This window comes from Falco biarmicus, chromosome 13, assembly GCF_023638135.1.
Source record: "Falco biarmicus isolate bFalBia1 chromosome 13, bFalBia1.pri, whole genome shotgun sequence".
Taxonomy (NCBI): Eukaryota; Metazoa; Chordata; class Aves; order Falconiformes; family Falconidae; genus Falco; species Falco biarmicus.
The window spans coordinates 20,702,259-20,724,944 of NC_079300.1; the positions used below are offsets into that span (position 1 = coordinate 20,702,259).

Genomic DNA, 22,686 nt, shown 5'->3' on the forward strand with positions numbered 1-22,686 from the left:
CGATGACAACTCTGGCTGGAGCTGTCCCCAGGATGATGCGACCCGGGGCCGGGCAGAACTACCCCCGCAGCGGGTTCCCGCTGGAAGGTAAGGCCGCGCCCGGGCTGCTCCACTCGGGGACGGGAGGGCTGCCCGGTGCTGGGAGGCCGGGGCGCAGCGACACCCGCCAAGGGCCGGCGGACGCAGCGCAGCCGGGCGGCCCGCGCGGCCCGCGCCCCCGGGCTGTCAGAGCCGCCGTCCCGGGACGGGCACGGCTGGGGCCGCTGCGGGCAGGCCCGGCTGCGGGCCGGCGGCTCTGGCCTCGCACCCCGGGCGCCGTCCGTCCCTTCCGACTGGCGGGAGCGGGGAGAACCGGCCGGGAGCTCGGCGGCGCAGCGGAGCCTCAACCCGCTTTTTAAGCAGAGCGAAGGGAGCGGTTTGGGGAGCCCAAAGTTGGGGGGAAAAGTGAGGAAAAAGTTAAATTTTTTTTTAAATTAAATAAAAGCCACGCGAACGAAATCGAAATGAACTCGAGGGACGGGGGCACTCCCGGGGCGAACGGCGGAGCGGGAGCCGCGAGCGCCGGGACCCCGCAGGCTGCGGCCCCGGGGGGGGGGACGGGCGGACCCCACCGCCGCGCCCCGGCCGGTCGGGCAGGGCGCGGGTGTCCCGCACCGGCCCGCCGCGCCGCGGGAGCCGGGCGAGCCCTGACCCCCGGCTCCGGTGCGGATGCAACAGGTGAAGCCACCCCGCCGCCGCCTCGTCCGGCCCGCCGGGGAGGCAGCGAGGGCTCCGCGGGAGCCGGCGGGCTCCGGGCGCGCTGCGGGGCGGCTGGGCGGGCGGCGGGGGGGTGTGGGGGGGCGGCGAGTTGCCTTTTACAGAAAAGCAACGACAAAACTACAATAACAAAAAAAGACGCAGCAGGATCCGAAGGAGACGTTAACGCCATTTCCCCCTCCTGCCTCCCCTCCCCTCCTTTTCTAGTCTCTACTCCTCTAGGCCAGGGCAGAGTCAATCAGCTCGGAGGAGTGTTTATCAATGGCAGGCCTTTACCCAACCATATCCGACACAAGATAGTGGAGATGGCCCACCATGGCATAAGGCCCTGTGTCATCTCTCGCCAGCTGCGAGTGTCCCACGGCTGCGTCTCCAAAATTCTCTGCAGGTACCAGGAGACGGGCTCCATCCGGCCGGGGGCCATCGGCGGCAGCAAGCCCAAGGTGAGCCCCCCGCGCCCGCCCGGAGCCGGGCAAACCCCGGCCGCGGCGGGGAGCGAGGCCCGACCGGCACTGAGCGCGGGGCGGCCGCGGCCGGCGGGAGGCGGCAGCCTGGCCGGGGACCGGGGGCACCGTGCGGGGACCGGGGTCGGGCGCAGCCAGGCACCGGGCACAGCTCACGGCACCGCCTGTTGCTCTGAAACTTTCCGAGGCTTTCAAAAATCTTGTTGGGAGTTCGTGGCAATTAATTTTTTTTTTCCAATTCAGAAAATGCAATTTGGAAAAATACCTTCTCAAACGAAAGCGGGGAGAGGGGGGTGGTTTCCCGACGCCCGGCGCGGCCGGGGGACCGATCGCTCCGGTGGCAGGGCCTGCCCAGAGCGGCGGGATCGGGCCCTCGCTTCTTTCGTTGCGAAGCGCAAAAACTTGACCTGCGTTTCTGTCCGCCTGCCTGCTGCTCCTGCTCTTCCTCTGCGCGTTTTTCAGCTCGCTCCAAAGCTGCGTGTATTTAGAGTTACACCGCTAGAAAAGTTTGGGCTCACAATAGTGCAAATATGGATTCTTGTCTTCCGATCAGCCTCCCCCTCCTCTAGCTTTTCATTCCCACAAAAGCGAAGTAAAGGCTTTAGTTTCTGTCGCAAGTTGCTGCTACATTTTTTACCCCCTTTGTTGCTTCTAAGGTAGCAATGCCCGAACTTTCCCTTTGGGTGTTAGGGAGTCTAGGTGACTAGAGGTAACTTTTTAGAAGGGTGATTTTTTTAGAAGCGTGTTAGCCGAACGAAAGGCTATTCCCAGGCGGGAGACCTTTGTTTCGTTCGGTTTCGGCTTGATTTTACGTTGGCGAGGCCACGGGAGGCACCCCCGGCGCTCGGACCTATCGGCAGTTCGGTCACGCCGCTTTTTCTTTGGCGCTGCAAACTTTATTCAGCCGAAACTTCCACAGCTTGGAGCTTCGCTGACAGAGACCCCTCCTCTAATTTCCCCGGGATTTTCTTCTCTGCCGCACGGCAGCCGGTGCTGCCTAATTCGGGATTTTTTTCTCGCCGAGGGCTCGATCCCACCTTTCCCCGACAGCCCCGGTGGAATTCCCGGGAGGTTTCCCTTCCCCCGGGGGTTGCGTGCCTTCCGCCGGCCCAGGGGTGCCTCTTCGGTCCCCTCTGACTTTTAACCTGCCCGGCCCCGGGGTGCTTCGCGGCGGGGTTGCGAGCGGGGTCGGCGCTGGCTGGCGGCGGGGCGGGGCGGCGGGCAGGCTCCGGCCGCACCGGGGGTCCCGGCGGCGGCAGCCCGGGCTCCCGCGGCCGCTCCCGGCCCTGCAGACCCTGCCCGCTCGCCTTGTCTTCACTGAAGCAGGTGACGACGCCGGATGTTGAGAAGAAAATCGAGGAATACAAGCGGGAAAACGCGGGCATGTTCAGCTGGGAGATCCGGGACAAGCTGCTGAAGGACGGGGTGTGTGACCGCAACACGGTGCCGTCAGGTACGGGCGGCGGGGGGCTCGGGCCGAGGGCCGGCGGGGGCGGCGGGGGCAGCCCTGTAGTCTGCGGGAGCGGAGCCCCGGCCGGGCTGGTGCCCGTGGAGCCGTCGGCGTTAGCACGCTGGTGCCGGCAGGCGCGTCCCAGGAGGGTTCCTGCTCTCGGCGGGGGTGTTTTCAATTAAATGGCAACTGCAGCCCCCTCCCCTCCTCCTCCCCCCGCTTCCCCGCCGGGCTGCTGCCGCAGGACGGCTCGGGGCTCGCCGGGGACCCGGAGCTGGGAAGCGAAGGCGGGAAGCAGCTCCCGGTGCCGGTGCCGGCGGATTGCTTGCTGGACGGGGGCGGGGGGGGGGCTGCGGAGCCGGGCGGTGTTTGTGCGGGTAGCCGTGGGCTTTTCTCATCACCCACGGCCCGAGCCTGGGGGGGGGGGAAAAATTCTTGCGGGGCCTCTGTGCCAGCACTGGCGTGCGGTGCGGGACGGTGCCTCGGGAAACCCCCGCGGGGAGGGGAACGGGTAGCGCTACCGAAAGTCCCGACTGGCAGCAGCAGCCGGGGGGGGGGACGGGACGGGAAGGGATGACGACGGGGGATGTGGGACAGCGGCACTGATGCAGGGCTCGGCTCCACGGCCCGGCTGCCGCGGGGGGCTGCTGGGGGCGAGCCCGGTCACAGCTCTGCGCTCCCCCCGAAGTGAGCTCCATCAGCCGCATCCTGCGGAGCAAGTTTGGAAAAGGCGAGGAAGAGGAGGCCGAGCTGGAAAGGAAGGAGGTGGAGGAAGGTGACAAGAAGGCCAAGCACAGCATTGATGGCATCCTCAGTGAAAGAGGTAAAGTCCCATTTCCTCCCTCCTGCTCTCCGTGGAGCCCTGGGACTGGCCAGTGCCAGCCCCAGAGCTGGTGGGTATCACTCCCCTGCTCCCGGAGGTTGTCCTGAGGCCGGTGCAGCAGGAGGTGTAAGGCGAGGAGCTAGCCTGACAAGGTGGCTAGCACATCCCATCCCGTTGCCCCACCGGTACGACCCTGCAATGTGTGGGAATGGTGCAGAGGTGGGAGCAAAGATGGGGGTTGCCACTGGTTTGGCCTTCAATAGTAGGGAAGGAGGCCAGGGAGCAGGGGAGGGGTAGAGCCGGCTGCAGAGCCCCTGGCCCGGCCACGCAGGGGCTGCTTTCCCAGCCCAAGCCAAGCAAAAGGCCGCAGGAGAGGTGGATGTAGCCAAAGGCTGTGGATTCTTGAGTATCTGTGGCCGGCATGCAGGGCAGGGAGCTGTGCACTTCATTCTTTCTCTTAAAACCGCTGGGAAAATCTTGTGTTGGTGGTTGGCCGGGGCTGTGAGGAGGTTGCAACCTGAACAAGGCGGAGGTAAAGTGCTGCTCCAGGGGGGAGGCAGCTGCTGCCCCCGCTGTGGTTGTGCCCGGCGCCCCGGCCAGGCTGGAGCAGAGGGGCAGGCAAGGGCTCAGCTGGGCGGCCTGTGCCTGGAAGTGGCTGCCCAGCACAGGCACAGGCACTGGAGAAGGCGAGACAAAAGTACCAAATGAGCTGGTCAAACATTTGTACAACTTTTCCAGCTTTTACAAAGAAGGCCTTCTATACACAATCTACACTTGGAGATGAACTTGGAAAACAAAGAGGGGGGAGTCCATTGAAACTCACACTTTGGCTTTGCACAGACAAAGCTTCAGCTAGCAGCAGCTTGATGTGAACAAAAGAAGGCAACCTTTTTATAATTCAAGGAGAAAAGAAGAGAAAACAGCCCCACAAAAGGCTGAGAAAAGACATTATGGGCTTGCAATGAGGGATGAATTATTCAATGAGCCCCTAATAGCTGATGCTCCACGCAGTTTTATGGACTCTGCTGTGGAAAAAGTAGCTGTTTCTACCTAGAAAATGTTTCTAGCATTTCTAGACATCTAGAGATGCCAAGTGCCATTCAGGAAGGACAACCAAAACCTGTTCTTTAACAGTAGGATATCTCCTTGTTGTGCAGGAACAAACCCAAAAGCACACCCGAAACTTGGTTTTCAACTCTGTTATTAAAGATTCCAGGGAAGCCTCATCTTCTGCCTGTCTGTGTTTGTGCAGATGTATTTAAAACAAACAGGCAGAAGATGCTAACCAAGTCAAAGGTGAAGGCCAGAAAGCACAGTCTGATTGCGCAGTCTAGCTGCCCCGGTATGATGAGTTCAGAGCTTCCTCCAGTATCTCCTTCGGCAGAGGACTGTCTCGAGAGGGGTGCGCAGCAAGGGAAACTCGGTGCCCTAGTTGTTGAAATAACTAGCGTTTCTGCCTTCCTGAATTTCTCAACAGAGATTAGAAACAGAAGATAGGAAGCCTTGATAATCTCCCTGCTTTATGGAACAAAGAGTAATTAATTGAGACTGCAAGAGAAAAAATATTATCGATATAACCCACCCCTCTACTTCTCTTTGAAACAGTCTTCCTGTTCTTTGAGTCCCCGCTTTTTAAAGTGGGGCTCCTGATCTGCCATAAATCAGTGTCTGGGCAAACGGCTGCTGCCCTCCAACCCCGGGGGAGCCCCGAGACTCTTGTGGGGAAAGCGCTGAGGCTGGCCTTGCTGCAAAGGGGGGGGCTGGCTTGTGCCCCCACCACAGTTGTATGAGGAAACTGCATTCTGCCCTCCTGCGTACCCTCTCCTCGCTTTCTGTGGACACAAGTGTCCTACTTTGCTTTTGAGTTCAGTCAGTGGCAAAATTCCCCTTGACTAAATGGGGTAGCGCAGCCCTATCCTGTCCTTGCACATGCAGGATTTTGCTGCATGAATGTGGTCGAGCAGTTCCGTGCAAACGGCCGCTTGATAATCCCGTCTGTTCTGTGACAGTGCCTTGGAAGGTTTGGCAGTTGGAGGGAGAGTGTGCTCTTCTCCCCAACCCGCCCCCCCCCCCCGCCAGCAACGCCTGCTCCCCCTCCTTGACTAGCAAGCTGTTGCTTAATCTTATTACTGGGGTGGCTGGGATGCTGCGGTGTGAGAGCTGCTGCTTGAGAAAGGATTTGTTACCATACACATACCTTATGTATAGTGTGGTACTACAGGGACGACACAGCAGTAAGCTCATGACAAGAAAAAAATAGCTGTAAAATAAGTCCATCACTACTTGGTGTATCTGGCCAACAAAAAGGTTTTGCTTCAGCTCCCATTGCCAGCAGAGGAGCTTCGATTTCACTCCATCTATAAAAGTCATCAGGTCAGATCCTGCTCTCTTACTGAAATAACTGGCAGCACTCCTGGGGATTTTGATGCTGCAGGATCATATTTGCCTGCGCCCACCAGCCTGGCTGCAAGGCTGTGGCAGGGGGTGCCTGCTGACAGGGTGCCTTGGATGCCCTCTCTGACACTCGGGTTGCTTGCAGGACATCCGAAGGTTACCCCGGTGGTGTGCAGCAAAACCCTTGTGTGGCAGGGCTCTCCATGGGAGCACTTCACATTACGGCATGAAAAAAGCCTGAAGTCTTTTGCAATATGAGTAATTTTTATAGCTCTGGTCTCAGAGGCTCAAGGTGTTCCGGTAGCAGGAGTGTGGGTGCAGGGAGACGTAAGGGAAGGCTGTGGGACAGGTCAGAAAGCAAATCCTGGGGCTGAGTGTGGAGCAGGGAATCGCTCCCCTGCTCAGGAGCACACAGTGCTGGGTGTTTGCTGACATTGCCCGAAATCCCCTCCTCGCCATGGGCATTTGGGTGGCTTGGGGAAAGATGTTTTTTTTCCAAGGGCAAGGATAACAGTTGTCGTTTTAATGGTACCTAATTCAAGATTTGGGGAGTACTTAGAGCAGAGCAGGACTAGAGAGAAGAGAAACATGGTTGTTTTGAAAAATGTGCAATAGAAGTGGTATGTCATGTGGCTTGGGATTTCTCCCATCACATATATAAATGCAGGTAAACTTCCCTGTGCCCTGCTGTGATTCTGTTTCAGCCTCTGTTCATGGACACTTAACTATGATTCCCTCACCGGCATTTACAGATGCTATGTGCACAGCCCACTTTGCTGTATTTCGGCACTTCTGTCAGTGTCACCCCCTACCCTGACTTCGGGCTTATATTTAAAGGCAATCTTGATTGTCACAGTGCCTATTGGGAAGCACCCAAATCTATAATGGCATATCTGTATTTCTGCATGTGTGATAAATTTTTCTTAAAGGCATAAGCTATAAATAACAAACATGGGAGAAGAACTTTTGTGCCTTTATATGGCACATCAGGGCATATTTTTAGCACAACCGCTACAGAAGAGGGAGTTGCTTGTACCTTTCACGGGAGTTGTGTGCGGCATGGTTTGCTGACTAATCTCATAACCCCCTCCATCAGATAGCTGTTGTTTGCTGGCAGAAACCGGTGGCTGTGGTGCTCAAGCGATGGGGTGTAGGGCTGCTCCTGGGGCTGCTGTGAGCGGGCGGAGTGGGCTGGGGGGGGGGGGGGCCGGGACCCCCCCGCCCGGCCTCAAAGGGGGCCTCTGTTCCCGGCCAGCGGAATTGGCCCCCGGGCCCTGTCCTGGCGGATCCTCCCCCAGTCATGCGCACCCGTCCAAAAAGGGCCCTACTCATCCCCAGCCTCTACCCTTGGCTGTACTGAGAGCAATTCAGGCTACAGCAGACTAAATTGCCTCCTTTATTTCCCTCTTACTTTCATCTTGGACCAAACCCTTCCCCCCTCTCCCTCCCCTTCCTCTTTTCTTTTTTTCTGTGTGCCTGAGGCTCACATTAATACAATTTCGGCACCACCCCTATTTTTGTGTGTGTATGTGGGGCGTTTGAAGCGGGGGGGTGGGGGGGAAGGACCTTAGCACAAAAGCCCTGCTCAGCAGCTAGAAAGTTCAAGCTGCTGCTGCTTCTCTAGCTGTGTGATGCTTTTCCTGTTTGTGAGTTTTGGGAAACATTTTTGCTTTGTACTGTAATGGAATTAGAGGACAGATGCTGACTGTAAATGGGACACGCGACTACCAGCCCCTAGCTTAAATATTTAGATGCAATGTTACAATTACTGACTTGATGCACAGGCTTTGAAGTGGTGGCACATGATCTAAAGGGTAGCTGGGGCTAGATGGGCTTGCAGATGTTTTGATTAGGGTTGGTCAGTATCACGCAGCCGGTTATTTTTAGGTTGTTAAACTAATAAAGGCAGTTTATTAAGGGACGGGATTAACATGCAGGCACCAGATACCACTTTTGAGTTGTGCCATTCATTTCTGTGTCATAGGCTGTTGGGTTAGTGGCCGGTGCATGGGACGAGGCAGGTGCTGAGTTAGGTTTTGGCTGCGATTTTCTGATGTAGGGCTCGTGTGGATTTTGCTGCAGCAGCTTGTCCCAGGGCACAGCGGTAAGAGGACTTACTGGCTGTGTGAAATACTGTTGTGTCTTAGGCTGAGAAGCACAATGTGTTCCCTGGCTCAGCGTGCCCAGTAAAGATTCACTTACTGAAATGCGATGACTGTGGCTGCAGGCAATTATCTTCTTGAGACTGGAATTTTATACAGTACTTTACATATTTGGTCAGCAGCAGGTCTAAGAAATCGCCTTGTGTAACTTGAACAGAATTTTGTTTCTGAGCCTCTCAGAGCTGACAAGAAAATAGGGCTTAATTAAGAAAAACTCCCCGGTGACTCCAGGATTTGGCTCAAGGCAGAGAACACTAACAGATTTTTCTGTCTCTTCTCCCCCTTTCTTTCCTCATATCTCAGTAGCGTGTGAGAGTCCTGCCCTGGACAGAAGCGCCAGGCGCTGCATGGGTGCAGATGGGTGCAGGTGATGCCACGCAAGCCCCCACCACAGCTTTGTTTCTTCTGCCTGACCGGTCATCACTGTGGGGCTCTGGGCCAGGCTTCTGCTTCCAAATCATTATTCTGAGCTAATAATAATAACTGATGACCTCAACGATCAATAATGACCTCGCCATCAAGCCAGAAAGCCATGTCCCAGCGTGCTGAGCGTTTTCAGAAAGGTGCTAAATGTTTGTGTTTTGAGTGACTTGAGAGTGGGGTTTGCTGCTCCAGAGATGCCGGGAGCAGCCCATGCCCTCCTGTCTTGAAGGCGAGCTTGGGGACTTTGAGGAGAGTGCTAATTGTCAGACTAACTGCACGCTAATCGCCTTACATAAGCACTGGTAATACTTCCAGCTGTGGGAACAAAGGGTGTTACTCAGCATAGCAGCGGCGCTCTGAAGTAATTACAGAAACATCATATCCCTCGCTTGCAATCATGATTTCATTAATGGGGTTGCATGTTTTGCCATCTTAGGGACACTTTCTTTGACTTAAAAAGAGTCAGCGCCTATTCAAACAGAACTGCTGCGGGCATCCTTTCCAGTTCTTCTAATTGCATATATCTAGAACAAAGGCAAATGTTATTTTAGCAAATATCAGGATTTCTTCACCTCTGTTAACTTGAATTTGTACCCAAGTTTGCATCTTATTTGGTAGCTCTGACAGTTGATTAGATTTACACAGTGTTGTTCTGGAAAGGCTGAGGCAAGAAACATGGTGGGTCGACTTCGGTGTGGCTAGGACTTGCTCCAAGAATGTGATTTTTATCTTTGCCTTTTTGGATTCTCCTACAATTGCAAAATCCTTGACGTCAGCAGGAATTTACCATGGTAGAGATCAGGCTTTTCTTGAAACCAGCTCTGTAATGTGCTGAGCAACTGCAGCTCTGGGGAAAATCCTCAGGTTTAGGATGTAAAATGGATTTACTGGATCGGGTGTCAGACCCCCAGTTCTGCAGACTGTCATACGTGGGTAACGGCAAGGAGCCCCACTCAAAGGGCCTATTCATGTGTGTAAAGTTACTCACGTGGGCTGGGGCAGGCAGGAATGGGGCCTGAATTTGTTCTATTCTGTTAATAGAAAGTACCCACCAAACAAGAGTGTGACTCTAATCCCGAGTGAAACTCTCTGGCAAAACCCTTATCAAGGGCAAGGATCTTTGTGTTTACAGGGAGGTAGTGATGGGCAGACAGACAGAGGTTTTAATTAGATAAAAAAACCAATTAGAAATTAACGCTGAAAGGAGAAGTTGATGCTGATGAAACCCTTAACACATTATTTTATCACAGGGTCTGATTTTGGAAAGTAATTCCCAGTTGTATCAAAGACAAGGCTTTTATCTAACACTTACTTGGGGAAGGTTTAGTTTGGTACTAGATTTACTTATTGATAAGAGTTGGAACAAGGTTGAGATGAGGGAAGCCAATAAAGTTGATAGTGATAAATTATCGCAAGTCCCCAGAGCTGTGTAATAAAACTGCATTGGGAAATGAAGCAGAACTACAAAGTGCTCCCTGGTTAATTTAAGAAGAAATTGAGTGAAACGCAAAGCAATAAATCAGAGGAAGCCAGTCAATGTGAATTTCTCCATGTAAATGTCACTTTAAATCCTATGTAACAAACACATGGGGCTAGAGAAAGAGCAAAATATATAAATAAAAATGCAGGACACTTCCAAGTGTTCTCCAAGCACTGAGCTCTCCGGCTAATAAAAATGATGTACAGTAACATAATTCACCATAAGACCTTGTTTAGCGTAGTGTGAGCAGGGCTTTTTACTTTACTTGCCCTGGAGTACTCCTGCCACATGCTGTTAAACTAATTCAGTTTAAATCACTCTGGCTAGAAAAAAAAAAAGTGGAGCATAATGAAATTAAAACTCACTGAGGACACATTAGAGTTAAAGTGTGTCATGGCTGAGATTATTTAGTTAGTGGAGTTTGATGTAATTGTTGACAGGTCATTTATTCACCCTAGTAAATTCACGAACTATTAAGAATGTGCATATATAACTAGTAAGACAGTAAAAGGCAATTAAGCAGTCAGTTTAATGTCTTATCTTGCTGGTTGCCCTACAGTTGTTTTACAACAAGGAATTAAAATTTGAAAAGGAAGTTTTCAGTGTCCCTGGCCAAATATTGATTAAGTAGTTGTTTGCCGATGCTATTGTGGCACATAAAAAGGCCAGTAGTTCTGCCCCTTGTTCATCTTCCATTGTTGCTGATTCTTAACCTCGGAGATCAAAGGAGGATCATTTCAGTTTATCTGTCTTGGAAAATCCTTCTTTGCTCTAAAACCCCTATGGATTAATGGCCAAATTGTCTTTAATGAGATGTGAAATTTGAATGGAATCCTTATTTTGCATGGTCTGTTGGATGTATGCACTGTACACTCTCAGTTTTGTGGGGAGTTTTTCTTTAACATTATTGGATTTGGCTTTGTTTGAATCTATTTTTGGAGTACGATGCACAGTGAAATTTTACTATTACAACAAGTAAAATACATGGTATTTAACTTAATTTTAATAAAACTAATTTTGTTTCATGTAATCTTTGAGTGTAGCCTAAAGGGGGAAAGGAAAAAAAAGTTGTCTTTGTATACCAAATCACATAGGAGATAAATGGGCTGCCAGTAAAAGAAAGGGAGTTTGAGGAGTCAGCCAGCTGTCCAGATCGGGCTGTCAGTATACAGGGGACACAAACTAGCTTGCAGCATTTTCTTCAGTTTTGATTTTATGGACCTGCCTTGCCTCAACAAGGACAGTTGTACTGCTCCTCCTCAAAAAAGGGGGCAAAGTCGGATCAGGCAGGCTGTGTGGAAAAATGAGCAAGAATCCTTGAGAATAATCAGCTCCTTGTTGCATTACAGCAAGCTGTACTTAGTTCAGAGATAGTAAAATGCATTCCACCACATCCTCAGTATAAGAGGCTGTGCAATCTGGATGTGCTACGTTGGCTTGTAATTATGATATGAAGTTTCATCTGAATTGTAGGGTATGTGAGCATTAGATCCAGGTCCCGCCGCTTCCACTGGCATATCTGGACACAGAAATTTAGCTTCACAAACAGTAGTAAGGCTCTGGTAAAGCCAGAGAGCCTCTCCTGGTGTGGCATTGATTTTTATGTGGGTGAGCCTCCTCTGCTGTAGTGACAAACAGCAGAGTAAGGGGCTAAACCAGAATTTTTTTAAATCAGCATTTTATCATTCCCTTTCTTAAATACACTCTGTTTTCGTTTTCTCTGGTTATTGCTGAATAAAATACCAGTCTGTGCATACTTCACAAGTACTCAGCTACTTTAGGAGACATTTTGCCCCAGAGTAACAGTTAAAATTCTTTGAAAGTGTTTTAGGCACAAATTTCCTTAAAATCCATGAACTCTAACTTGTTCATTTCCATGGAGAGCTGCAGTGAGGAGGACAGTGATAGACATTCTACTGTTTTTTATTTTTTTAAATGGATATTTGCCTGGGTGTAGACTTTGCCAAACATGACCAATGTTTATATCGTGCAGAAGCCCATATAAGGACCTGTCTCAAGGATTTTTGTATTTATGATATGCCTCATGTTGGATGTCTGACCCGACAACGAGTATGTAGTAATTTCTTTATCAGATATAAAGTCACATAGATCACTGTGGTTTGAATAGTATGAGGAATAAACTGTATGCAGCTGACATGTCTGAGAGCAGACAGCTTATTCAGCCCCCGTCAAATCTTATTCACTGTATTTAAATGAGTAGGACTGCTCATGCCAATATAATTGGGATCTGCTCCATATACCAGCCCAGAAAAGCAATAACAACTACAGTTCTTCTGGCAAAATTACACTCTGTTAAAAATGTAACCGATGTATAACCTGTGTACCCCCTGCAAGGCAGTAGCACCAAAGTGCTCAGTGTAACCAAATTGGGCTTAAAACTGCTTCCCATCTTCCCATCATCTTTGGCTCACAGAACGGTGGAGAAGAACATAGACAGGTTTTATAGAAACCAGGCTAACGGGGTGGCAGGGAGTGCTTCCACAGAAAATCCCTTTTCACCGAAGATGGTGTGGCAGGAGTTCCTTTCCGTTTTGACCTAAGGGCTGGTTGTTTGATCCGGTGCGAAGGGCTGGAGTGTGAGCTGGGGGGGGATCAGTGTCCCAGTGAACACTGACACCTACCCAGTCCCTGCCGTCAGGCTGAGTGGCAAGAAAAAGCCTGCACAGGACTAGCTGGTGGAAGTCAGGTTTCCACTGGTTTCATGAACAGCAAAATAAGTTGTTTTCAGAAAGGAGGTGTTTTGACAAAAAAAAGGGAAGTGGCAAACTTTTAGCTAAAGAAATGTGAAAATGGAAAGTATGTTATTTTCCCATTTTCCCAATGAAATCCTGCAAAGTGTGGATTTGGGGGTGGGGAGAAATAAATATCCTGTGCATTCCATTTGCCAAGGCATAAATCAAGACTAATTCTGCTGTGGCTGATAGACTGATGCTGGTGTGTGAGCAAACACTGAATTAGATCATCAGTATTTACATGTAAGAAGGGACAGTTTCAAATAATTACCATCCTGCACATTTAACTTATCCATTTCTATCAGCTTCACCAAAACCAGAGAAGTTACCTATGGACTGTTTACACAAGGAGCGATGTTTTAAGTGTATATACTCATCAAACCTTTATGGTGCAGTATTTTGGAGGGCGGCAGGTCTACAAATTTTTCTGTACATTTTTCTTTAAAATTTTTAACACTTGCAGTGCAGAGAAAGGCATCCTGTGCTCTGACCTGTCTTGCTGCCTATGGTAGCTATTATGTGACTGGTATATAGCTTAAGTGCGTTCTTTGCTGCTGTCTGTGGAACTGGAAAATATAGAAGAAAACATTTAGGAGTCTATTTAGAAGATCGTACAATAGATGTTGCAGTTAGGAAAAAGCCCTGTGGGTTCATCCATGGTTTAGCACAGTCGATTGGACCCGCTCCCTTTTAAATCAACACGATCAAGCAAAAATGCTCAAATGTTTGGCAGCCCTACAGAAAAGCACACAAATGCCTGTTGCTTTAGCACCCACAATTTTTTTTCCAACAAATACAGTGCTACCTTTTAAAAAGTCCTTAAAACTGCTTGTCCACCTCTTCCAAACAGCGTGGAGCCCGCATGCTGTGTGTGCCATGGCAGGTGACACGGGCCAGCCTGCGCTGAGCTGGTGCCCAGCGGGGACTCAAGCAGCGAGGACATCGCAGGCTCTCGGGATGGTCACTTCTCCTGGTGAAAATGCAAAATGGCTGCATGCAGCAGACATTTTGTTTATCTTTTTATTATTTCCTTTCCCATCTCTGTTTAAAAGCTTTCTTGAGACCAAATTGTACCGTCATTTACATCTGAACAATCCCCTGCTCTCAGCGGGGCTGTGCAGGTTGCTTCAAGTTGACTGTGGCCCTAATATGGAAGTTTAATTACATTTCAGGTTTGAGGGAACTTACTTTCTCAGACTTGGCTAGGCTTTATAGCACTAAACATCTATTTTCACTGGTAAATAAGAGATCTGTCATGGCAGGGAAGTGTAGTTAAAATAAAATGTTAAAAGCAGAGCAAATTAAAAAGAGCTGTTTTAGAGGGCTGCACTCAAAAATTTTCAAACACATGATTTAGCAAAAAAAAAAAAAAAAAAAAAGGCAAACAACCCCCCTGACGCTGTGCTGCAAGAAGCTCTGTAACCAATCTGCTCCCCCAGTGCCAGCGGGATGGGGATGGGAGGCAGTGCTGCTGGCTCCATCTGCTTTCTGCCTCCTCCCTGGCTGAAGGGTATCACCCGGGGAGGCACGGCTCTGTCCCCCCAAACTGCACGCCTCCCCGCAACCTTTGATCTTAATCGGCCCTGCCAGTGAAATTTTGGGAAAGAAATCAGGAGCTCTAATTCAGATGGTTCCCAAACCCTATGCTGTCACAGGCATAAAGAGGGATTTTTTTTCCCAAACTCGTAGAGGTTGCCTGGCTGAGGAGGAACTTAAAACAAGCCAGGATTCAAAGTTGCTGTATTTCTCCCACGCTGGCAGTTTAAAAGATGGAACGATGATTGATGACATAAATGTTTCTCTTAATCTGACATCAGGAACAGACTTGTCAGCCTTGGAAGAGTATATTAGAGACAGAAATTAGAGTATTAAGAGTCCTCAATACATCTAGTATCTGAATCCTGATTAATGGTTGTTATAAATGAAAAATAAAACATTCCAGAAAAGTCCTATAAGGGGGGGAAAAAAGATTCTCCAGGTGGTCGAAGAGCAGACCAGGGGCTCATCTGTTTCCAGTCTTGGGTGTTAGCATGCAGAAAAGTCACTCTATTAAAGAAACTGGCCACCTGGTGCTTATTTTTTGGCCCTTGGCTGGCATGTGGTAGCCAGGCAGAATGATGGGTTTCCTAGGACGGTGAAGGGGGAACACTTTTGGATGCACTTTGTTTTCTTACTCTGTTACTCTTCCCATTTTAGCCTCCAGGGGTTTGAGGGGTGGCATGCCCCTGGGGTACTGGGACCTGTTTTGCGGGGCTGGGTCCTTTGGTTAAAAGACCCACTGTGCTTCTGTGAGTTCAAAGCAGCGCGGGGAGGCCGTGGGGTTCATGGTTGCGTGCAGTACTTTCAAGTTCAAGGGTGGCTTCCAGCCTAGGTGGGAGCTGGTGCTGCCCGGTTTCCAGCCTGGGGAGCTTCTTGCTCTGCCTTTCTCTTCTGGGAGGCTTGTAAGTGATTTTTTTTTTTTTTTTTTTTAATTTTTTTTTTAAATGTGAGGTTTAAATCTTCCCCGGGACTGCTGTGATCTCTAGGTGACGTTGTTGTCACAGTTGTGCTTTGTAGGTGGTGTTTTGCAGCTAGTGACATTCAGCTCTTTGAGCAGATGCCTTAGGTCCCAGTGATTTGGGCTCAGTGGCTTCCCCCCGATGGCACAGCTGGTGCTGGTTTGCTGCTGAAGTTCCCACAGCTGTGGGAAAGGGGCTGCCAAAGGCATCTTTCCATAGGCTGTAACAGTCTTGTTACTGGGCTTCAGCGAGTGTGGTTCTGCATCTTTGGAGTGGGATGAGGGAACTTTTTTAATGCCCTTTTTGAGTAGGAAAGAGTGATCTTGGTGACTAATGTGTTTAGAAGTAAGTGATACCCCTAAACACAAACAAGAAAAAATGAGGTCGTAGCAAACTTAGTGCTAGAAGAGTTGTGTTTGGTTTGGAAGAGAGCTGGTTTGAGTTGGTAGAATTTGCTCTGTAGAATGACTTTGTGTGTTGCCTGTGCCTGGAGCCAGCTGAGGTGGAACTGCCTGCTCCCCCTCCCCAGCTACTGGTCTCTGCTGTGATCCGCTAGAACAGGATCCTAGAAGCTGTTGTTTCTCACTTTCTACGTTCTCCTTAATTTTTATTTTTTCCCTCCTGTTGCTGTGCATCCTGGAATTTGTGCAGTGGAGAAGGGGCTGGAGTGTAGGGGATCTGTCTGTCAGCTGCTCCTGTTTGGCTAAATCTATTTTGTATCTTTGTGTGTTTTGTTGGTTTTGGGTTTGTTGTTTGTTTGTTTTTTTTTGTTAGGGATGGGACCAATGATATTTTCCTCTCTTAATGGTATTTCCAAATGTTTGGGATCCAGAAATTAGAAGTGCTATAGGGGTTCAGCTGCAATAGCTCACCTGTCAAAACTGCAAATCCAGGTGATGTTTTTGAATGAATGCTTTGTGGCTAGGAAGGATTGTAACCTGTCCTTGAAAGAGTGGTTAGGCTTCCAGCTTTGGGGGCTGCGGAGCTGGGGAGCACCGGGGTGGTTGTAGGGGGCCAGTGAGTGCCCTCCGGTCCAGTGGCCCTGGCTGTGGGGCACTTCTGCACTGAACAGTGACCCCTGGCTAGGAGCAGCACGTGAGTGTGTTTTGATGAAGTAGCTCAAGATTCAGTATTTTTATTTCTAATACTTTTATTACTATTGTTTACAGCAAAAGCAGATCGATAGCTAGTCTGGGATTAAGCTCATGGATTCAGAGGTGGTGTCTCAATTTACATTGGTGCTCTGAGTCACAATGTGTTTACTGGAGTACAGCAATTAATGATACATAGTTTTTGGTGTTTTTTGCTGAGTTTCTCATGAATAGCCTGCAATTCTCTTAGATTTGTGGTGTGGAAAGTCTATTCAATATTATATGTAAATAATCTTTGGTTCTACACAAATATTCAGTGCTTGAAACTTCTGTGGTTGTGACTGGGCACGCAGGTCTCGCACTGTTCTTGCATTTGCTAAGAATGTATCGTAACTTCTGGATAACTGCTTAAAAATTTTATTTATTTTTAAATTGGATTTTCTTTTTTACAAATGTACTTGTTAAAATAGAAATATGAACTGAGAAGAAAAAGGAGACAAAAATCATGCTTCACACATTCTTTTGTTGTTTATTGCTAGTATTTATAGTTTAAAGCTGTAGCTTTCAAAATCTTTATGCACCAATGCATTTTTCAGTGATGGGATTTTGTGTTATACACACTGATTAGAGATGAGCTGTTCTGGTTTGTTTTTAAGCTTTTTTAAAATGAAATCTGTGCTTTCTTTGGTAAGATTTTTCTTGACAGAGAGAAATAGTCTAGTGACTTGGACATAAAGTTATGAGCCAAAAAATTAAGGAGGCAGTTCCAGTTGATAGACTGGCTTGAACTTGTCAACGGGTCTTAAAAAAGATAAGTTTTTAGATGTGCAACTGCAGTACAACTTGCAGTAAGGCAAGATTTGATTTCCAGAGTTGCTGATGTTTTTACTGTTTTCTAGAGTTTCAAGGAAAATGACATTGTTACAGTAGGGTATTTTAAACAGTAAAATTGTGGGTTTTATTTTGTGTTTTGTGTTTTTTAACACACTAATTCTTCTAATTAATAGTGTCAAGCATGTGAGAATTCTCATAAACCTCAAAAAAGCCTATTGAATTTAATGGCAAGACTTGCATTGTCTTTAATGAAATTTGGTCAGACCCTATTTTTTTTCCCTCTCTCTCCCCCCCCCCCCCCCCCCCCCCCCCCCTTCCCTTGAGGGGGAAAAAGTTTTGGATTTTTTGAGGAAACTGGGGAATTCTACCATTCCTGGGCATGAGGGGAGAATACTGATTAGAATCAGGCAGAGAGCAAGCAGGTGCTGAGCATGTTCATTGCTTAACCCCCTGCCCTGCTCCCGCATCCCTGCCCTGACCCAGCACGCAGACCCTGCAAATAGCAGCAAGTTGCCAGATGTTGGAGATGTTTTCAGGGAGAACGATTATTCACCAGGTCTCATCTAAAACCAGGGAGTTCCTACAATGGCTGTATTTCATGTTTAAAGCTGGGCTGGATAAGCCACTGGAGACTATATTTGGGATAAATAACTATTTCTGTGGATGAGAACCTGGCTGTTGTGTTGCAAACTGCTGTACGTCTGTGGTATTCGTTTGCAAAAATTGATACAAAACCCCCCTAACAAGCAGGGTAGATTGCCTGAGGGGGAAAAGCTGTCTAATTTTTTTTTTTTTTTTTTTTTAATGAACAAAAAAAGATTTTATGGCTTAGAAACAGTACACCCTAAAGAGAGGTGTGTTTAAAAGTTAAGACTCGAAAGCTTTTGTCTGGAGCATAATACGCTTGGTGTAAAGAGCGGCACAATGGAAGTCTTTTCTTCTAGTTATGTATGGGCGAGCATCAGTCAGCCAAGGAAGAACTTCAAAGGCCAAAGTGAAAACTTGCTAGGCTCTTTCTTTCCTGACAGGTTTTTTGGGGGTAAGGTGGGGAGAGCTGTTTGTGCTGGGAAGTGGCGCGCTCCTCCTGTAGCAGGGGCGGCAGCAGGTCACCTGCAAGCCAAGGGACCCGGCTTGAACTGTCGCTGTCTCCAGGTGATGTGCCTTTATGGAAGCTGCTAAACTATCCCATCTCAGGAGTCTTGTATTGCTTATTCATAAAGAGGTCTCAGAAATTCCACTTCTGCCTTGCTGGGAAGGCACCATGCCAGATAGAAGGGGAAACTGTTTCCTAACCATGTTCTTAGGGAAGTTGATCTATTTCTCTGCCTCCAAAAGATACTTGTACGCTATAAATGTACACTATAAATGCCTTTAAGGTGGGAAAATATCCTCAATGTGCTTTAATATTAATAGTCCAAGAATATAACTGCTGCGCACTAAAACAGCCACTGAACTTTGTGTCTGGCAGCATACATGCAGAGTGTCAGGGTTTGTAATGGGGGTGCTTGTGTGGTAGGGAACAAAAACTCTAAATAGCATCCAGAGAAAGCTGGCAGTTCAACCTGAGCTTACATCATCATTTAATTTTGTGAATTTTAAAAGCTTTTTTCACCTAGGAATTTATTTACAGGATGTTAAGCACAGTAATCTAGAGTCATTTCCCCAGGTTAAAAATAGATTTAAGCAGCAGTTTTAGCGTTACCTGCACTGCTGTGTTCTGGAGGCATGAAAAAATATGTGCTGCTACTTCAGCAGGCTGCATGTGTCCCATCAATCTTTGTTAAAGGCAGAGGCACCACACAGAAACCAGAGGATGTTTAAGGGAGAAAGCAGCTTTTCTGATTTCCCAAGACTGCAGAGCGCTCCATACCACAAGCCTAAACTATGCTGACGCTCCTGCTGATGCGCTCAAGGCTGTTCGCTTCCTGGGGAGGCGGGTAGGGAAAGGCAGTCACTTTTTGGAACAAATAAATATCGCAGCATCTTAGCTCTAACACTCGAGCAACGCTTGTACAGGCAAGAGAGCAACCTCTCTGCCAGCCCCCATCCGGGGCGGTCCAGAGCATCAGTGAGCGTGGCTTGGGCCCCCTTGGAGCTGCTTGTCGACCAGAGCTTTGGGCAGAGAGCACCACGTCACCTTTTGCATGAAGCACGTGGCAATTTATCTGCACTTCAGAGAAGGCTCAGGTAGGCTGTTCTCAGGGCATGTTTGGTCCTAGCCTGCATTTGGGCTTCAGTGCTGCAAGAGGAGACCGGTGGTGGTTAGTTGTGTGCTTGCTCTGTGTTTCTATCCTGTGCCAGACTTACTATCTGATTCCCTTTCCATGGCAGCCCTCGTTGTTAGCGATGCATTTGGTGGGGAAGAAGAACCAGTGATGATGAAGAAGCTGGCAACGTGTTTCAGTAACTGTTTCGTATTGTGTTTGAGTTGATGGCTTCAAGAATGGAAAACAAGGCTTTGGGATGACGTGGGAAGATCTGTGTTTGCATGCTCTGTCTTTTGGCTCAACCTTGTCGTACATGCTCAGGCGTCCTTGGCTTCAGCCAGGCTGCTTGAAGGAAACGTGGTTTCTGTGAGGGTTGGGCTGAAAATAAATGGTTTGCCCACAACAGTAGCAGTTGCGGCACTATTTGCTGGGAGCACATCGCATGATATATCTAGACGGACTATGGACAGCCTTGAAGCCATCAGTGGAAGGCAACCGAGAGAAACCGGCTTAGTGTTGTCTGGCTTAAGTTTGCTATACAAGGATTCACACACCTGTTGAGGAAAACATCTAAGGAAAATTTCTGTAAGTGGGAAAAAGATGGGTGACCACTGCACTGATGGTTTCGTGTGAGTTCAGCTTCATTGCTGAGAGCGTTTCAGTTAGCGAAGCGAAGGGGTGTTTGTACCGCCAGGCAGTGCAGAACAAAGATACATGCAGTTGTGGAAAACAGTCATCTGAATGGATAATATTTTATAATAAATTTCAAATGCACAATACCACAACCTATTCATGTTTTTTCTTCTGGCGTAACGCAATGCCATCTAACTCTCTGAAAATCAAGTCTGTGAACAATCAGCTACAATTAATTTTATCTTCCATCTTGGGAAAAGGGTGAAAGAATAAATAGGAATTAGAGCTAAAAATGGGACAGCAGGCTTGGGTTTGGTAGAGCGTTGTCAGTAGGATTTTAGTTTTTCAAAAGTAGAGTAGCGTTTTGGAATCTAGTTCTGTTGTGGGCTGACAGCCTTAGACCGCTGGTGGGAATTGGATAACTGTCCTTGTTTTACATCAGCTGTACAGAGCTTAAAACATATTTGGGAAATGAGAGTATTTGGTTCCCGCTTGCACGGAAAATTTTTAGGCTCTTGCAATTTGAATATAATATTTTTGACCGTGATCATGTCTCTGTATTCTCATCTCCAAAGTACTTATTTATTTTTATAAAATAATAAATGTCTGATTTACCTAAGGAAAAGTACTAGATAAATTCAGGATATTATTTTTACCTCATTGCTTCTCCTAATGTAAACCACTGTCAATTTGCCAGAGATTGAGATAGGGGAAAGTTGAGGACCAGGAGGGATTCTTACTTTACTGTCACTTTTTATCAGATGTTCATCACTCGTGGAGTAAACGCCACAGGCACTTGCAGAGTGAGTCTTTACAGGTATGAAAATAGAATAAAAACATGAAAATTTGTCTGACAAGTTTTTGCTATGCAAATATTCAGGATGTATTTTAGCATTTATCTGTTTCTGTCCTTGATTGCACAAGGAAGAGAGCTGTGTAGAGCTCAGCATCAGGCTCAGTATGCTTAGATTCAGTTCCCATCCTCTCCTTTTTCCTGTATGTTTCTATAGTTGTTGTGTATCACTGATTCAATTTTTAGTAAGAGAACAATTTTTAATCTCCTTTTACATGTTTTGATAGGTTACAAAGAGGAAACCAGCATAATTTGAGATACTGACTTAATCTAATTACTCTTGTGAAACAAGAAATAATGGACTGAGGCGTCACAAATTTGTACTTCCACATACATGTTCCAATAAACTGGCAGGAATTAGTGCCATAATACAGAATGTTTTAAGACCAGATTTTGATCCTGGCATTGAATTTGATGCCTGCTGGCATCAAATCAGAGTGGTTCTTTTGTCAAAGTCCCTTGATTTCCAGCAGTGTAACAGAGATCTGAACCTGGCTTTATGGATAATTCTGTACAGTTTAAAGAACTGAGGACTTTCTGCTAAGCAAGGTCATGTAGGATGTACTGTCTGGTATAGGATTATCTGTCTTGTAAGGTTTAGTTATTTGCCTGATTTTCCTTTGGGGACATTAGTTGATGTTTGTAGAGGATCTTTAATTATATAAAACAAGTTACAGAATGAACAATGCCATGTTTTTGGGTAAATCTGAAAGATTTCTGGTCACTTTTAATACAGCTTCTGTAACAAGGTGGTAAAGCGCGTTTTAGTCTGATGTATGTGTTTATCTGATATTAGTCCCCTGGATGTAATGTTAAGAAATCTTATAGATCTTAAGGAAGGATGCTCTGTAACTTCTGCCTGTCGGGTGTGTGTCACATTTCATGTGCACAAGCTTGCAGACGTACGCAGCAGATACACATCAATTGTGGAGAGAGTGGGGGCAGTACTGGGGCAGAGCTGCGTCTGACCAGGGATGTTGCTTGTGTAACCAGAAGAAAATCGTGTACTTGTTAAAACAGATGCGTTTGTAACTATTTAAGCAAAGCTGTATCTGCTTTTCTTAGCAAGAGGATCCAAATGGAGGATTTTATGCATACGAAGCAAAGGTTCTTTTGATGCTAAAAGGACTTGCTGTCAACACCCACGAAAGTTTCCAAATTAAAAAACCCAAAACAAACCAACAAATAAACTCCCAAACTGCCACCAATGCCCCGCCCAAAAAAAACCCCAAACCCACCACCCAAGCAACAACAAACCACCTACCCCAAACTCCAGCTTTCAAATAAAACCCAGTCCTATGAATATGCTCCGTGTGATGGGTAACTAGTAACCTAGGCTATATACTCTGAGACACTCTCTGGCACCGCCCCATGTGAGCGCTGTTAATGTCCTTTGACATACTTTGTGCCATTTTCTTTCTTAATACTATTTGGAGGTTGTGCTCATCAGATCTCACAACTTTTTTCTGCTGGGAAAATGCAGGTCCACTGAGCGTGAAACTCCCTCAAATCATGCTAGTTGCGGCCATGTTTTGTTCTGAAGAAAACAAGGAAGAATTCAGGCTACATAAAGTCACTCATTTCAACATTTTACGGAACTAAATATTTTTATTTGTTAATTTGAAAATTTTGTTTCTAATTTCTAAACTCTTAGCCTTAGAAAATGAAGATGAACAGTCTGATCATTTTTTGTTGTTGTTCCTTTTGAGAAAAAGTGAACGTATTTAAAAATATTTTTCCCGTATGGTTTTCTGCTCTTTGAGGCACACTCAGATTTCTGTTCTTAACCAGAAGGAAAACAAATGCCAAGATACCCACTTTCTCTGGGGACCAGAATTTCTCACTCCAAAAAGTGTCGTTTAGAG

The 22,686-nt window shown here is 47.6% G+C and overlaps 1 protein-coding gene across 5 annotated transcripts in view; it reads left to right on the forward strand.

The window, feature by feature from the left end:
* Positions 1–22,686, forward strand: part of PAX3 (paired box 3) — a 79,814-nt gene continuing 57,128 nt past the window's right edge. For 2 of the 5 annotated variants that reach the window (XM_056358725.1, XM_056358729.1), the window contains exons 1-4: positions 3–87; positions 964–1,199; positions 2,544–2,673; positions 3,359–3,493. In XM_056358725.1, coding sequence (XP_056214700.1) covers positions 3–87; positions 964–1,199; positions 2,544–2,673; positions 3,359–3,493 — 586 coding nt within the window. Of the gene's footprint in view, positions 88–963; positions 1,200–2,543; positions 2,674–3,358; positions 3,494–22,686 lie in introns of all 5 variants that reach the window. The other 3 variants (XM_056358726.1, XM_056358730.1, XM_056358728.1) reach the window with 3 other exon arrangements.